This window comes from Podarcis filfolensis (assembly GCF_964270895.1).
Source record: "Podarcis filfolensis genome assembly, chromosome: 7".
Taxonomy (NCBI): domain Eukaryota; kingdom Metazoa; phylum Chordata; class Lepidosauria; order Squamata; family Lacertidae; genus Podarcis; species Podarcis filfolensis.
In genome coordinates this window covers 3,461,597-3,480,061 of record NC_139603.1, presented here as the reverse complement: position 1 = coordinate 3,480,061, position 18,465 = coordinate 3,461,597, and the positions used below count along the sequence as shown (strand labels likewise).

Genomic DNA, 18,465 nt, shown 5'->3' with positions numbered 1-18,465 from the left:
CCCCAACCTGGTATATAATGCATTGAGATACTATTACTTGGACTGCAGGTGTGGATGTGCACACCTGAGTCTTTCTTCCTTTGCAGCCACAGCTTGAATTCAAATTGCAGCTGCAAAGGAAAAATCAAGAGTGTGTGACCCTGATTTGTCTTTTCTAGCTTCAATTTGGCACTTCTTAAATTTGGTACTCCTCTTTCTCAGCACTCAGGCAACAGAAAAATGTACCAAAATAAGCAATGGCTGTAAAGGAAGGATTGGGGGCATTCGTGGAGTGCACTGGAGTCTGGTGCTATGGCTTCACCACTCCAACACCTGCTATCATATGTCAGGTGATGCACTGGTAAGCGTCGTCCCCCAAAAAATCTACCTTACAGGCCAGATGGGGAGACCTTGGAGGCCTAATTAGGTGCACATGCTGTAGGTTACCCACTGCTGACTTGAATCGCATCAAAACATGGCAAAAAGTGGCTTAGGAAGGGATGCAGGTGACACACAAGCAGAAGGGAACAGGTTGAGGAAGGCTGGTTTAAGTGTCACATGCTATGGAGAGTTAGGTATCAACATAAGAATGCCTAAGCCTAATTAATAGATCTCTCATAGGGTATAGGATCTCAAGGTAGTACAGTATTGTCCAGATTCAGCTTCACTTTATTTTCTACTATCAAACTATTACCAACTCCCATCCCAGCACCTGTTCAGAATGTCCACTGTTTCATCTGGAATAGAAAGGGCCCAGATAATCCCTTCCTTCCAAGAATTCCTGGAACTGGGCAGCTACCAGCTGCTTGAGCACTTGCCCAAGAAGGGGGGTGGGCCTAGGGTTCAAAGGAAACTTAGAAAAATCACCTAAGTCCCAGGAGGACTTTTTGAAGAGGGGTCCCCCAGCTGCCACCTTCGAAGATGCTAGGATCACGCTTCTCTCAAGGCACCGTTATCAAGTATAATGAATTCAGCTAATCATTCCAAATCATGTAGATGTTATTAAACATAATGGGCAAAAATTGAATATACGGGGCCTGCGCCACACTTTCCGCAGCATACTTTCATCTGTACTGCCCATAATGTTGTCATCCAAGTTAGCAGGGGTCTGAGTGGTATTATCTGTGAAATGTTTCCCAAATGAGTTACAGTAGGCTCTGGAAATCCATCTTGGGGATGCAAATGGAAAAGGTCTCTAGTCACTGGATGACACTGCATGGACACAATGATAGCAGATAAGTACGTAATTTTTCTTCATTGCTATCACTGCCACAAAGAGGCCCCAGTGCTCACCCTGAGCTTTTCTGCACCTTAGCTGTTGTCCCTCTTGTTTCATCACCTAAATTCCCCAATAAACAAGGGAGCCAATGGGCTTAAACCAGTAGGCCAGGAGGGAACATGCCAGCTGCCTATCTCTGTACACCAGAAACCAACCAGGGCTTTGCCATGTCAGACGAAACTCCCTGGGGGCTGTCAGGAAACACCAGAGGCCTTTTCACAAGTAAGTAATCTCTATCACATTTGGCTCTCCACTTGCACACTGAGTGTTCAGACCAGAAGCATTGCTGTTCTCCAATGTCAGAGCAGATTGCATGCTGCTTTTTCTGTGGGAACCAAGTTTCTTCCAGTCTTTTAATTGGACTCCATTATCCATGTCTTGTGGCATGGGCTCATGGTACAGAGTGATCTGGATAGTACGTAGTTTTGGACCATAATGTACAGTCACAATGATTATAATCGCCAAGAGGACAAAAACAGCAACAATGATGGCGATCATGGTAAGGCCATCTCCTTTTCTTGTTACGACAGATCCCTGGGTGAAGTCAACAAAATCCTGGTCATTGTGTTGCCTCAGATGATTGTTTGCAACAGAAAAATTCATTGCAGAGCATTAGAAAGGAAGTGTATTCACCTGGGACAAAGAAAAACAGTATTAAAATGCATTATAGCAGGTTGCTTCAGTTAACTGTATCTGACAGACGAGTTGCATGTTGTGCTGCTTTATTCCCTGTCATGTTTTGGTAAAACATCCAGCTGCTGATGCCTCAGAACAGCCTTTGTCAACCTGACACCCTCCAGGTGTTTTGGACTGTAACTCCATCCAGCCCAGCCGGTTGGTGAAGGCTGCAGCAGAAAGAGTTAAATACATTTCGGGAGCAGATTGAGCTTCTTTCCTTTTTCAGCTTTCTGTTATGATTGCCATAACTTGTTAAACTCTGCCTTAAATCAAAGTCTTAAACTGATGGAAACAAGAATTGTATGATTCAGGGGACACTGTGACTAACAGTATGTGAGCTTCTAAGTTACATTTGGGCTACAGACCCAAGAAAACCCTTAACCATGACTTCTTTACAAAAGGGGATCAATTCTTGACAGCTGTATTCATCATACAGCAAACATCATCATCATCATAGCAGCAATAAGAAAGCCCAAGGCAATAAAGCAATTTAATATACAGGCACCAAGGATGGGATGACAGTCCAGAGCAACAAAATCAAGCCCCCCAGTTGACCACAAGCAAGTCCTCTTATCACAGGAACTATTCCCTTCACCCCTTTTTGTCTTGACAAGTGGAGGTAGGGGGTGAATGTCATCAAAGAGAGACGTTTGGCCCCAAGACCTTCCACTGAAAACTTCTATAAAAGTAAGTGAGTCTCCCTTCTGTAAAATTTATCCATCTGTTCTGTAGTCTTGTTTATTTGATTTTTCAGTGTTTTAACATATTTATAGTAAAATGCTTACAAAATCCTCCCCATACGAAATTCTCCCTTGATCTCAGGTTCCAAATAACCAGCTCTGGCACTGGCATATAACCCTTTCTTTTTCCATGCAAATCACTGAGACCTTGCAAAGCTCCCATTCATATGGTTGGAATCTTCATTAAGTAACTATCCCTTCATGAAATATAGCCACCAGTTTGACAAGGAAAATCAACAGAGACACTTCCAAAATTTGTCCCCTCCCTCATCTGTTTCCCTCCACCCCACAGAGTTTCCAGTTCTGAATAATCTGGTCATATTTCTGAAGTGGAACCAATACATTAGAAATCCTCCAATGTTCTGTTTCTTATTTCCAAATTTATACAATGACAGCTCTTACGCTGTTTGCCTCAGGTATGAATTTCATATGTTCATCCACATCTCCCATCCTGTTTCTTATGTGCACATCCACATTAATGTGCAAACAAACCACTTTGACATGTTTTTACTTATGATTGCATGAAGGCTCTTTGTCTTTTTTTGGTAGCATTTTATCTGTGCATGTATACATACTGATAAGCTATTGCAAGCAATATCCATATTGTGTATGTGCAGCAATATGCACCATCAAATCAAAACTGGTTTGTGCATCATTTTATCAGTGCACATACAAACATTGGCAATACGTAAAAAATGGACTGAAGGAGTGGAAAGCCATGGCAATCTATGAATAGTCTGATTCTGCAATATAATACATTCTCCTAGTTAATCTGGAACTCAGAAAGAGTGCAACTTGAGACAGACGAAATCCACATTAAAGGAACAGACCCAGGAACATCTGCTCATCCAAACATGCGAAAGAGACTGGCTCTGTCAGCAAGTGGGCAGGGCTGATTTAATTCAGCACGTGAAAAAGTTTTTGTTAAACAAGGACATAACTGCAACTTCTGTTTGTGCTGCATGTTGTTAACAACAGCATAGGCTGATCTCTACATCATGGCCCATATGGGAGATCAACAGATATCCTTCTGTGTGATGGGAAGCGGCAGAGCGCCTGCTGGACATCTGGTCCTCATTCACATCACAGCATGGTCTATCAAGCCCCATACTCACCGGCATTGAAAGGGGATGCCCTTTACCTGGATTCCTGTAGAAGTGCCAACTCAGCCTGGTGCAACCAGCCCATCCCCAGTGCAGGTGTAAAGGTGACGGTCAGGAAAAAGCCTTTTTGCCTAAACCTGCTCCTTCCTCTTAGCGGCAGAGACGTTAAGAGACTGATAGCTAGGCAGAGAGAGGAATAGGGATCAATCGGAACCTGGGAGGTAGTTATCTCAATCGCCAGCAAGTCAGGAACGCTATCAGCAACAGATGAGAAAGAGAGCATTGAGAGTTGTGCTGGACTGCAGTTAGCTAAACTGGGATGTCGCTTTGAAGCTACTGTAGACGTTCCTCTCTCGGAATCTGACACACAGTGGTTATATTTGCTTAGAGGAGTGCCTGTTTGCCTCCAGTCATTCTGCTTACGTGTTTGCAAATGAAGCAAATAGTATAAAGTCTATATTGTAAATTCCCCCCGTTTACTAGACCATGCTCATGCCAATCAACCTTCTGTGGTTCCAGCTTTCCTGAAATATATAGGGAAGGTCTAACTGCCAGCAAATATGGCAATTGTATATTGCAATACAGAATTCTTCACTCTCTCCTGCTTTTAAAGGGGAACATACATGTAATTTTATGTATGTCTCAAATCATACTCCAATTACATATCTATACAGAAACTGTCAAGGTTGAATTCAGCTTTAATTTAAATCTAAAATAACCAGAATTTTTTTCTGGAATGTAAATATCCTAAGGAAGTAGCTTGTAAATGAACCTGGGGTAGCACAGTAGAGCATGAGAGTCTTAATTTCAGGGCTGGGGGTTTGAACCCCACGTTGAGCAAAAGATTCCTGCCTTGCAGGGGGTTCGACTAGATGGTCCCTTCCAACCCTACAATTCTATGATTTTATGATTATCCAGCCATCCTTTTAGACCCCTTCCATGCTATACCCCTGCCTCATTCCTTACCTTCAGCTTGGCTTCCAAGGAGATTGACAGTGATACTGAGGGTTGCTAAATATAATGAATATTTTTATACATATGAGAAAGCTGAAGCTGAAAGAATATCTGCTTCTTTTCGGCTAACGGGCTTAATGATGAAGAGATTTGGCTGCATTTGCAATTGGCGGTGACTGGGAATTTGTCCTTCAATCAGAGTAAAACCTTAATCCAGAAACCTAAAGATTAAGCTTCCATCTGTGAGTTTACCATCTGTAAACTCAATAATGCTCTACTGCTCCCCGGTCCTGTATTTGGACGCACCCAGGGGACAGGGCCGTGCGCGGGGTGCCCCACGGGAGCAACCCCTGCCCACTGGTGCCCTTTCGAGCCCCGCGCTGCTTTCGGGATTGGTGCCGGCAGCTGTTGTGTCCTTCTCCCGGTGCCCTCCAGGCAAGCGCCCTGCACCCTGGCCCAGTGGCAGCCCCCCCCCCATTGGTTTTGTGGATTTTGACTGCCTTGATATGGCCAATGCAATGCAGTGGGGCTGATACTAAACTCACACCACTGCCAAATTAGCTGGCAACAAGCACTTTGAACAGCAGCTGTTTTTCTGAAGATCAAGAAGCTAAAAATAATTCCTTCATGCAGTAATGCCCACTGGACTTGCATACCCTCTGACCCTTCTATTTTCTCTGATGAAAATAGGTACGTCCTATTCCATCATAATAATTTTACTATTTAAACCCCACCCATCTGACTGGGTTGCCCCAGCCACTCTGGGCGGCTTCCAACATATATAAAAACATTAAACATAAAAAGCTTCCCTATACAGGGTTGCCTTCAGATGACTCAGGGGTCAGATAACTCCATACCCTCCAACATTTCTCTGATGAAAATAGGGATGTCCTGGGAGGAGCAGGACATTGCTGGATCAAATCAGAAACCAGTATGGCTTCTGTAAATCCAGGACTGCCCCAGGAAAGTAGATTGCATGTGTCAGACGGAGAAGGCAGCACTTTGTTGTGTAGCCTGTTTCTGAGTCATTGTGTCCATGAAGTCTTCAGAAAGAGACAGAGAACAGCAATCCTCTGCAAACCTGTGCCAAAGTTTTGCCTTTTTTGCAGTGTTTTGCAGTGAAAAGCCTGCATTTTGCGGGACCCCACAAGCTTGGTAATTTATACATCAAACATGGGGTTCATACTTAGCATTAACTACAAAACCCAAAATTTGGAACCCCCTCCAAACTGTTGTCAAACTTTTGCCATTGTTTTGTAGCGTTTTGCAGTGAAAACCCCACATTTTGCAGCACTCCACAAAGTGAGCAATTGCTACAAACCCAGTGTTATCCGATTCACTCCAAACTGGCGCCTGACTGAAATGCAGACTGGTGTACAAACACATTCTTGGTAAAAAAGAAAAACTCCGTTTTTTATTGTATGAGAAGTTTAAAGCACACATGTTGAAGATGCCCCCAAGGGCCCTCCATGTTAGTCCCTTTGGGAAAGAGAACTTGCAAATTAATACTTTCAAATATGTCTGGTAAATTCAAATTCTTGGTAATGGCTCCCCTCTCCATTTTATTTTATAATTCAAATCCTACAGGTGACCTTCCATGAGCAGCTTTCTTGATTTCTGGTTCCACAGTCACCAAAATATTTCCTGAAGGTATTCAGGAACTACACTGAATTCCTCTTTAGTTGGGTGGGAGAGCTGGGGGGGGGGGAATCACAGATAGCACATGGGCAGACAAGTCTAAAAAGCGCATGACACAAATTTGCCCAGCCTTCTAGCGGTTATGGTGGCTCACTTACCAGAAGTAATGTATTTAACATTAATTCTGGAAGTGTACACTCGATTCTGACCAATTTTAGCCTCCTAAAGCAAAATATACATCAGGATTACCCCCCCCCAAAAAAAACCCCATAGAATCATAGAATTGAAGACTTGGAGGGGACCCCAAAGGTCATCTAGTGCACCCTACTGCAAATATGGCCATAAAACCTTCATCCCCAGGCAGGTGTGGGGGACTCCCTGGTCCTGAATGGAATAACTGTGTGCCTGAAGGACCAGGTGCACAGCTTGGGAGACATTTTGGATTTACAGCTGTCCAAGGAAGCACAGGTTAATTCTGTGTCCAGGGCAGCCATCTACCAGCTCCATCTGGTACACCGGCTGAGATCCTCACTGCCTGCGCTCTGTCTCGCCAGAGCGGTACATGCCCTGGTTATCTCCTGCTTGGACTTTTGCAATGCACTCTATGTGAGGCTACCTTTGAAGGTGACTCCGAAACTACAACTAAATCCAGAATGCGGCAGCTAGACTGGTGACTGAGAGCAGCCACCAGCACCACATAACACCTGTCCTAAAGGATCTACATTGGCTCACAGTATGTTTCTGAGCACAATTCAAAGTGTTGGTGCAGCCCTGGCCAGGAAGTTTCTGATGTTTGATGTTTCATTATGTTTTTATACTGTATGTGCTAGAAGCCGCCTAGAGTACAATTTTCCATATATTGTTTACACAGTATATTTGTTACTGTGGCTGATACTTCTTGCACATGATTATATATAGCACTCAGACCCAGATGAGACAATTTATCTATATATATTTTTCTTGAGTGACAGTGTGAATCATGAGACCTATATACAGTGCGAGGGGTGTTTCTCTGAAACATGAAGTACACTCTGAGCATTTTCTTTTCTTTCATGTTTGATGCTGTTAGATTGAAATTGGGGGATGAAGGTTTTATGGTCATATTTGCGGTGGGGTGGACTGGATGACCTTTGGGTATCCCTCCCGAGTCTTCAATTCTATGATTCTATGGGGGGGTTTTGGGGGGGGTTAATCCCGATGTATATTTTGCTTTAGGAGGCTTAGTTTGGCCAGAATCGAGTATACACTTCCAGAGTTAATGCTAAATACTGGTGAATGAGCCACCAAAGTTGCTAGGGCCATGAAAATTTGTGTCCTGGGCTTCATAAACTTGTCTACCCACGTACTGAAACCAAAGTGGCACATTGGTTGCCAGATGTGAAATATGTTGGCATTATTTTCAGCTCTCCCACCCCAATATTTACCTCTGTAAAGATTACAATATTTCAGTATTGCTGCCTTTAAAATTTGAGTAACTCCTGAATGGATGCCATTAAGCTATTTATCTCTCAGACAATTTGACAAAGGATCACCAACCTTAGCCATCATTCAATAGGACCATATTCTTACAACCCCAAATTTGTAATATGGGAGAGGGGAGAATTAGGGAAGGAACTCTGTTAATGAAAGCACAAAACTACTGCATTGCTATCTTCCCAAAGACTCAATTTTGCAACACATTACAATTTATAAATTGTGTTTTAATCTTACAAGCTTTAAAAGATGAAATCTGTGCACATAAAGCTCACACATTCCCCAGACTGTTCTGTTTTCATTCACTCATCACACATTATGCTTCTGCCATCACTAAGGAATCACTCAATTTGTGGGGTGCTGCAAAATGAAGGGGTTTTGCTGCAAAACTGTTGCCACACTTTGGCACTGCTTTAGAGTGAATCACACAATGTTGTTTTTTTTAAAAAAACAAGTTTTTATTAGTTTTTCAATATTCCCCCAATAATAGCCAAATTATAACACTATAAATTAATTCCCAATTAATACAATTATTCAAATACCAATCAACTTCCAATTAATACATTTTAATTAAAGTGGCTCCCCGCATGGTGGATTGGATGCATTTCCGATCTTATATCACTGCATTCCATAATCTTATTAATTTCAGTTATAATAATCCCTTAATCAATGGCTGCATAATTAATGATTTCCATTTGTGTTGTTATATAAATTTATAAAACTTCAAGTGAGGAACTCAAACCACAGTGGAACCTCGGGTTGTGGACATAATCCTTGATGGAGGCATGTCCACAACCCGCAGCATTCACATCCTGAAGTGGCGCGTCTGCGCAGGCGCGATTTGGGGTTTCTGTGTATGCGCGAGCGGCGAAACCCGGAAGTAACCTGTTCCGGTACTTCCAGGTTTCCCGCAGTCCGCAAGCCGAAAACACGTAAACTGAAGCATCCGTAACATGTGGTATGACTGTACTATCTTTGTTCTGTCCAGCGCATGAAAACTGTTATGCCCATGGAGATTCCTTCCAACCATAAATGGTGTTGTTTCTTTCACTTCCCAGTGGATGTCATCTCCCATTGTGACTTGGGGCGGAAGTGAATCTTGAAGTTTCTCGAAGGTCTTATCTCTCCATCCTGAATCACACAATGTTGGGTTCTAGAGTAATAGCAATGCCCCCCGGTTTGAATATAGTAATTGCTCCGCTGGTGGGGTGCTGCAAAATGCAGGGGTTTTGCTGCAAAAGAACTGCAAAACTTTGTCACAGGTTTGGAGGAGATTCCAAATTATGGGGTTCATAGTTCATTTGCCTCAAATGGAGAGTTTTGAGGACTGCACAGGGAGATTTCCATTTCTATACATACAGATACAGATCTGATTTCTATATGATTTCTATACAGATCTTTCTATACAAGATCTCAAAGTAGCTGTATTACTACAAAGGAATTTCAGAAATAGACTGGAAAGAGAAGCTGCTGAATTGCAACTCATTACCAAACTTAAAACCATGGAGAGACCTGGTCTGAACAAAGACATTGGATTCTTATCTCATTATACATGACAAAGCCATTTTTCACCTTCTCACCCCTTGCTTTTTCCTGTAAGACCTATTGCAGTCGTTAAGAGTCGTCAACAGGCTCATCACAGCTATCTGCCAATCACCCATTCCCACCACCCTTCTGAGTAATACCCCTCCCCACCTTCTCACTATATAGAAGGATCTGGCAACTTCTGTTTCAGTGTATCTGAAGAAGTGTGCATGCACACGAAAGCTCATACCAAGAACTAACTTAGTTGGTCTTTAAGGTGCTACTGGAAGGAAAATTTTTGTTTTTGTTTTGACTATGGCAGACCAACACGGCTACCTATCTGTAACTGCACAGGGAGAGACAGCAAACACTCTGAACAGAATGATTATATTCCAAAAGCACCAGACTGCTAAACTCTGCACACAGGCCAATAGTCCTTCTTTCAAAACAGAGATCAGCAGTAAGGTTAAATATTCCTGTGTACTTATTTTCATTCATTTTCATTCCCCACAAATTTCTCGTAAGCGTAGAGACTCCTCACAACAACAATACTGAAATTTCTTTTGTGGCCGGTAAATTCTGTTTCATTTCCTTTGGAACTATAATGGGCAAGAGAAGTATTCCACAGCGTCAATCCCCTTGTTGACTCAGTCTGCTTCCTTCTATTCTTTAACAGGAAGCTCTTGGACAATCAGCACATGCAGACAAACTTCTCTCCTGGTTGTTTTTTGTTCTCCCAGACTGCAGAATGGACAGAGCTGCAGGTTTCTGAGGAGTGGAAGACATAATGATAGCTTTACATTTTTTGATGTTTTTCTGGTTATGTGACTCTGTTCTTCTTCAAGGTAAGATACTTTATTGCCCAGTTCTATGCAAGTCTGAGGGGAAAGTTCCAATGGGGTTTATGATTGCCACCTTAATCCTGTTCAAATGGAGGACAATGGTGAGGTTGTGTTTTGAATGGATAAATTTCAGTCCTTGGCATCTACAGTTAAAATCTCAGGCTGCAGGGCCGCAAAAGATTTCTCTCTGCCTGAAACTCTGGGGAGCTGCTTTCAGTCAGTGTACACAATGCTGAGTAAGATGAATCTATGTTCTAATTCAATATAACACAGATTTATCAATTCATCAAGGAGCAAAGTAAAGCAGTTCTCACTCAGTATTCATGCAAATCTAGTTCCTTTGGCTGAAAGAGGTGCAGATCTTTTAACAAATCTGGCTCTAAAAAACTGCATTCCTGTTGTGCAATACATATATTTCAGAGTTTAAGGATTACAGATTGACTAGGGCCTTTAATACACAATTTCTGTAACAAAGGTGTGGCTGTTTCACCAAAAGGACAATGGTGCCTGTTTTGTTGAAGAAAAGCTGATGGAACTGCTAATTAAAACAAAAGCTGAATGAATATATGATGTGGAAAACAACATAATTCTTCATCATTTTGGGGGGGTTAAATTATACTGAGTGTACGCAGGATACACTGATGGATAAAGCGAGGATGTGCTGATGACTAAAATACAGAGGGAATTCCATGTCATTCTCTTCCAGTTGTTCCAGCTATGCAAGGAGTGTGGTTTGCCAGATTTAAAGATCCCTGCTCTCCTGCCCACATGCGCTGTTCTGAGGGTTCTCCCAAGCCCCCAGAGCCAGTCTGAGCGCAGGGGCACAGAGAAGAGGAGGCAGGGAAAAGCCTCATTGCATCAGCAGAAAGTCCTTGTGGAGGGCCTACACTGTCAGAGAGCAGATGCAATGGGCAGGATTCAACAAATGAGACCCATCAGCGGAAGCCCTGCAGAAAGGCTTCCACTTGCGCAAGGCGGCTCCTGTGCCCCCCCACCCCCACCCCCGTGGGTGCTGCAGGGACCAGAACCTGATCCCTAACCCTGGATTATTATTAACATGCTCTGATCAGTATAGAGGGAACTTTGAGGGCCTGTTTTGGCCATCTAATGTCAGTATGTAGACTTGAAGGAGATCAGTACATGTGAATTGAGATGTTGAGCTTTTTGTTGAGGAGCAAGACATTAGGACAGATTTTACTGAACTGAATTCAGATATTTAAGATATTTAGCTAACGTGTGTGTGTGTGGGCGGGAAAATAGGCATTAGCAACAAATGGGTCACTTGGAGGTAAAATTGGCCATATAGCCTTTGTTTTGGATGTCAGATAATGTAGCAAAACCAACATGTCCCCACAAAAGATATATATACTAACTGCTCTCCTATTTTCCGATTTGCCTGTAGAGTCTGTGCCCAAGAAAAATGGAAGCTTCATCCAGGCATCCTCAGCAGGTAGACCCTCTACAATTACCCTGCTATTAAAAGGCTTTGCCTTTTCAGTGAGTTCCAGTAAAGTGATGAGGGAACCCTTTGTGTGATCCTGATGGAGGGCAAGGGCAAAATATCCGTGATGGCTCTTTATCCTCCCTTTCATCTCTAACACCTGTACTCAGGATTACTTACAGTGGGCAGAACCTTTGGTAGGAAAATGCCAGACCATCACTTCTCATTTCAACATGCTACTATTATGCATTATAAACAAGTAGATCTCAGCATCCTGTGGTAATGAATGTTCTTATATTACAAAACTGATTGTTGCTTGATTTAGGTGATAAAGGGAATTTAAACCTATTTTTGCTAGGTCAGATGCAGTCCCTTTGTTCCATACAGCTAAATTCATAGTGGCCAAAAAGGTATTTTTGATGGTCAGTGGATTTTATGCCTTGTCTTGTTCTTGTTCTTGTTCTGCATTGCCATTTAAAAAAAACAACAACAACAACTTGGGAATGCAATGCTGTTTTGAGTCAGGAAAAAAAGTCAGTCACAAAGGTAGTAGTAGATGCAGGGTCTTACCCCAATCCTTTGCCTCTTCATTTGAATCCGCCTCTCAATGTCTCTATACCTTCCTATTTCTTAGTTTCCACAGGTATATATAACGGGGCCACCTCTCCCACGAAAGGTTTCCTGTATGTAAATACAGATTTTCTCACTATCCCTTCCCCTACAGAAGAAAAATCAGCAGCACTAACAGTGGCAGCAACTGGTGAGTAAAGACATTAAGATGAGGTGTCACAATTTTGGACAGAAAGTAATAAGACAGATGTGTTTAAAGGGTGCCAGCATTAAATATTTTTCCAAGTATTTTAGAAATATTTATATCTTACGGAAATCAGTATTCTGATTATACCTCCACACTCTTGCCCCCAAAGAACACCTTATCAGTAGTAGTTTGTAGAGCTTAGCAAAAAAGAAGTCAGGATTCACGAAGCAGCATTCAACTACAAAATTGCAATAGCACAACACAACATCCTTCTTGCCCCACACATGCCCTGCACTGTCCCAAAAATGTCTCCAGAGGCAGGGGTGTAGTGTGGGGAGGGCCGGGGGGGGGCATAGTTCAGGGCACATGGTTTTCAGGGAGTGTGAGTCAGGGCCCCCCCACAGGGATTCCCGCCCTGCCTGCTGCCGGAGGTCTCTGGCTCCCAGAGCCCAGTCTTGCCACTGCGCCCCCGGCCCCCTCACCAAGGGCTCCCCCCACACGGGTGGGCAAGCAGCGCAATGCATCCCCGCACCTGCTTGGCAGTGGAGCGGCAGGTTTTGTTTACCCTCTGCACCTAGCCCCTGGTCCTGCCTGGTGCGCACACACGCTAATAAAGGATGCAATGCTACTGTCCAGAGGGATGGGGGAACACTGTTTTGCATAGAACCCATAGTATTTGTTAATTTTAATTTTGTCAGATTCATTCTCAAATGTAGAGTGCCTGTATTGCCTAATTTAACTTCCTGCAAAGTGTCCCAAGAATGTATGAGCTCCTATGAACACTTACCTGGGAGTAAAGAACATAAGCATATCTAGAATAAAATTATAAATTATCTGGAGGAAGGACAGAACACAAATAGAGGAGTTGAGTACAAATGGTTGACTGCCACTTTTTTGTTCTACCCATTCTGAAAGGACCTCAAAAGCAGTGTGGGTGAGGTGTGGTTGCATTAGCTGAGAACACCTTATACATTAGGTGCCCCACAAACTATTCTCTGGGTACACTGTCTCAAAGGTACATCAAGTCTTTTCAGTTATTCCATTCCACATATACACTTAAAACATGGAGAGAGAGCCTGATGTGGTGAACCCTGCTGGCCCCATCCCTGATGTGCACGTTTTCAAGGGAGCCTATTTGCAAACAAATGTGCATATGCAGGCTGACCGCTCAGCTAGGAAAGTACTGGGTTTACAGATTGCAGAGAGCATGTGTGAATAGGCTGTCCTTTATAAATGTCACATTGAATGCACGGAAATTGGTGGACAGGGCTGACAGAGCAATCACTCATGAACACACAAGGCCATCCAAATCTCTGCCACGTCACCACTTTGCACAATGCTGCTGTGCTGTCCAGTACCGATAGCTCTTCCTGAAATAACATGCACCATCCTATTGCCACAATGCTGGCTGGCACTTGTCAGTAGTAAAGAATTTGTCACTGCAGTGCAGTGGTACGTTCCAGCTGTTACAGGGCTGCCGGTGAAATTTCTTCTGGGGCATTTGTTAATAGGCTTAAGAGAATTTCTGGTTATTCAATAACTCCATTTGATGTTCAGATACAGTAGATTAAAAAAATATGCAGACTCTACATTTTTGAAACATTATGACTTCCTGCACTTGTCTCTGCTCCCACCTGGATTTACAGAAATTTATACCCTCCTAGACACTAGACAATCACATCAATTGTTGTATTGGGATGCTCTTGTTGGCTGTCCTTAATTGTGCTCCCGCCCATTTTTAACTACTTTGGCAAGTTTGGGTTTTAAGTAGTGATTGGCAGCACTGTCAACACTATTTGTTGTCACTGATTCTAACAGATGTTGAATGGAAAACTACCAATGGCTGCCATTATGGGTCTTGTTTTCCTCGTTATCCAGGTGTTATCAGCTTCATTGCCATTCTGGTGGTGATTGTAATTATCCTGGTCTGTGTGGTCAGCCTAAGATTCAGGTGTCATCACTGCAAAAATGTGGAAGGTATTAAACAGTGTGTGTCATTGTTTTAATAGCCCTGAAGTGGTTATATTGTATCTGAGTCTCCATTTTATCCACTTAATATCCACCTTGCAATTGTCTGCCATGGACTTGGTTCACTATCCACATTTCTTGATTTTGATTCTCTGCTTAGCTCTTGTTCTGTGTTCTTTCTTGGGTAAAATGCTTCTTGTCCAACCCTTCTTCTTACAAACATTTTGCTCAAGATAATTCCATAATTCCCCACTTTCCGGTTTGCAGGCCAGTTGTAATTTATAGTCTCAAGCGTCCTGCGTTTTTTCCTTCCTTTCTTCACTTTTAACCTTCTTCACTTCTCAGGTTCTTGATGATGCCACTTGAACACTCTTCCTTATTCACTGCCTTCACTCAATTTCCTTCAGCTTATATACTCTATTTATGTCCTACCTTACTGCCAAGGAGCTCAAGATGACTTACATTGTGCCTCACAACACCCCTTTGAGGTAGGTTAGGCTGAGAGACTGTGACTAGCCCAATGAGCTTCATGGCTGAATGGGGATTTGAACCCAGGTCTCCTGGGCCCTGGTCCAACACTCCAATGGCTACACTGCACTGCACTGGCTCTGCATCCATGTCGTGAAAAAGCCAAGGTGTAAGCTTGCTCCACAGTTGATTCAAGTTCACGTTTGGTCCTACCTTATTATGTCCTCCCTCACTAAACATATTTGTTTTTTAATGTGCTCTCCTTCCCATACCCCAAATTGTGAACATTTCTTCTTGATTAAATTGTATTCTATCCACTTTCTTCTTATTCTTCTGACAGAACTTCTTCACATTTCTGATTTTAAACCCAGTTCAACTTCTAATCACTTCTAATCTATATGCTCATCTTTCAGCTTGACCACCTACTTGTTTTACTGATATAATTCCTTCTCATCCGTTATTCCATGTGTCATATTTTAACTTACCCTTGTCCTCTGGAACTTTACAATTCCAGCTAGCACCAACAGGAGCAAATAGCAGCTTTGGAGGAGCAGTTTCCATCATGACTGCTGCAGGGGAGGAAAAGCTTATATACTCCTCCTTTCCTGCCCACTGTGATCCTTATCATTGATGCATACACCAGCGACTGCTATTTGCATTTTTTTTAACGTGCACATTAATTGCAAAAATAAGCATGTTAACACATCTAGCTGGGTCCTCTGGACATTCTTTCTGCCTCTTCCAAGATATGCTTTTATTTTAATGATAAATGAGGACTAAATTAAAGGCAGTATATTATTTGTACAAATCTTTCAGTGCGTATTATTAATGGATTTTTCTCTTTGTAGATAAACAAAAACCTCAACATCCGATTGTATCTTACAGGTAAAAAAATACGTTTTAGAATTTTTTCTTCTTACTAGTTGCTGTCAAGCTGCAGCTAGTTTTGTTTTTCAGCTACTAACTTTCAGAGTGGCTGTGATCCTTGTTAACTAAATCAGGTTGGTCAAAACCTTTATGTGAGCTGTAATACAACTTTGGGTTTTAATGCATGAAAAGGGACATGGTCAACAGTGGAACAGCTACAGCCAAAGTACTGCATGTCTGGGGCCCTGCTGTCCTGGAGGCTCTAGTTATTGCTTAACCCTTAGGAATGTGTGGGTGCAGAGAGGGACGGCAAAGAATAACAATCAGAAACAATCCAAAACACAGGAACAGTTCAGAGTGCCACAGCAAGAGTAAAGTTACACATCAGATTAAACAACACATCAGATTAAACAAGAGCCAGTGTGGTGTAGTGGTTAAGAGTGGAAGATTCGTAATCTGGTGAACCGGGTTCACGTCTCCGCTCCTCCACCTGCAGCTGCTGGGTGACCTTGGGCCAGTCACACTTCTCTGAAGTCTCTCAGCCCCACTCACCTCACAGAGTGTTTGTTGTCGGGGAGGAAGGGAAAGGAGAATGTGAGCCGCTTTGAGACTCCTTCGGGTAGTGATAAAGTGGGATATAAAATCCAAACCCTATCATCACACATTTACACAAGTGTCACTAGGTTCGATCAGACTGACTCTTTAGTGAAGGTATTTAGAACTGCAGCCTTATTATTTATGCAGTGGTTTTCAAAGCATAATCTCAGCAATAATTACAACACTGTCATAAGGGTATGCAGGTATCACTCCTATGCTACTAACTTTGATGTAACCCACAGAAGCTTGCCTAGGACGACTGTATGGAGTTTATGGCTGAGCCAAATGTTTAGGTACATTCATAGGATACGGAGGGATAAAGTGATCTGGTCTGGGGTGATGGCAACTAGTGTAGTTGCCCAGGGCATCCACCAACATGGCAATGCTTCTCAAATAGTCACTATAATTTCATTTAGAGATGACTTTATAGTCATGTGCTTTGAAGAAAGAGAAAATGCTTGCTTCATTGCTCCCTATTGCCCTCAGCTATTGATTATTATGACACTAAAGTAATGGAGCAATGTTTAATTATATGGTAGCACAGTTGTACCTCGGAAGTCAAACGCTTTGGCATCCGAACGCCACAAACCCGGAAGTGAGTGTTCTGGCTTGCTAATGTTCTTTGGAAGCCGAACGTCCGACATGACTTCTGATTGGCTGCAGGAGCCGTGCCTTGGTTTCTGAATGTTTTGGAAGTCGAACAGACTTCCAAATGGATTCCATTCAACTTCTGAAGTACGATTGTACTGTAAAATCACATTTCTTATTAAGCGAGTGTGGGGATTGAGGAAGAAGGGACTTGTACAATCAAAGTTTGATGATCTACCTTCCTAGCAGCAGAGAAACATCACACACAGCAATGAGTCTGCCTGGCTGCTTGGTTAAGTAAAAGGGAGATGGTAAGAAATGATACTAACACCAATAAAAGCACATCCTGCATAAACATTACAATATGTCACACTACATTAAAATATTTCTAAATCCAAAGCAATATATTTCAGATTTAGATGAAGCTTCTTAAGTTGAAACTCCATAAATGGACAGAAGGATTAAAGTCTTTAGAACATTTACTGAACAAAACATGCTGTGGCTTTTGTTCATAGCATTGGCAGAATGAAAGTAAAGAACAAGCTACACATCATTGCTTCCTAATCCACTGAGATGTCTAGCTCTTCAGTGTTAGTCACCTACAAGGAAAAACACATTTTCTCATGAGGTAGCCAGATAAAGTAACATTGGATGCATCCTCTATTTTTGGGCAGCTGCTCTGATGCTGAAGCTGCAGTTGGCAAGAAAAATGTCATGCTGGTCTCCATGAAAGACTTAAACATAAGCAACAGCCAAGGTAAGGTGTAAGGGTTGGGGAAACCCAAAGGTTTTCTATTTGATAAGCAAGTCTTAGTGGGAGTTACTAATTAGAACCCCACTATTTATAAAAGCAAAAAAGTATTGTAAGTGACTATTCCCCAGGGATAAAACACAATTATTTCCTGTGACTCTTTTAGATTATTTTGGGGATTATACTTTATCATGATAACTGACTTAAAAAAGAATTATAGCAAGGCATTAGATTCCTATTAAACCTGTCCTAAGACTTCTGCTCATATGGCCACACAAGTACGTGCCTTGAACCTTGTAGCTTATGTTTAATTCTAGCAAGCTATTTATCATTTGTATAGTACCTAGAATTTACTAAGCATTGTACACATTAAATGAAGACAATACCTGTACTGTTTAGAAATTTATAATGTAAAAGACGTGATGCAAAAGACTTAACTCCCTGTGAGTTCAGATTCAAGAAGATATTGCTGTGGACTATACATGATTCCCTTTAGACAATTGTCCCATGCAGACAGCAGAAGGATTGTACTTTAGATAAAGTTGTTTTTTGGGGGAGAGAGGGGTAATTACTTTGTTTAAACACTGATCTAGGCACAGAACCCAAAGAGTAAGGTTTATTTTACATTCTGTACCTAGAGCTCTGAGGCCTTCTAATTTTGCCATGTTGGTTTTTCCAGGTGCTGCAAAATGTATTACACATGAAAATTGAAGAAACATTTTTAAAATGTGTAACTTTATTTTTAATCAATGTGGGGGAATGCTGTAAGGTATTTGTTATTCTCTTTGGGATATAAACACATGAAACTGCTTTGTAAA

General features: G+C 42.2%; 1 protein-coding gene across 1 annotated transcript in view; it reads left to right on the top strand.

The window, feature by feature from the left end:
• ECSCR (endothelial cell surface expressed chemotaxis and apoptosis regulator) overlaps window positions 1–18,465 on the top strand; it is a 19,578-nt gene extending 1,113 nt beyond the window's left edge. Inside the window, exons 2-8 of the mRNA XM_083624513.1 lie at window positions 10,045–10,213; window positions 11,613–11,660; window positions 12,286–12,411; window positions 14,287–14,385; window positions 15,693–15,729; window positions 17,571–17,653; window positions 18,327–18,465. Of these exons, the coding sequence (XP_083480639.1) occupies window positions 10,156–10,213; window positions 11,613–11,660; window positions 12,286–12,411; window positions 14,287–14,385; window positions 15,693–15,729; window positions 17,571–17,653; window positions 18,327–18,358 (483 nt within the window). The 5' untranslated portion in view covers window positions 10,045–10,155 and the 3' untranslated portion in view covers window positions 18,359–18,465. The remainder of the gene's footprint in view (window positions 1–10,044; window positions 10,214–11,612; window positions 11,661–12,285; window positions 12,412–14,286; window positions 14,386–15,692; window positions 15,730–17,570; window positions 17,654–18,326) is intronic.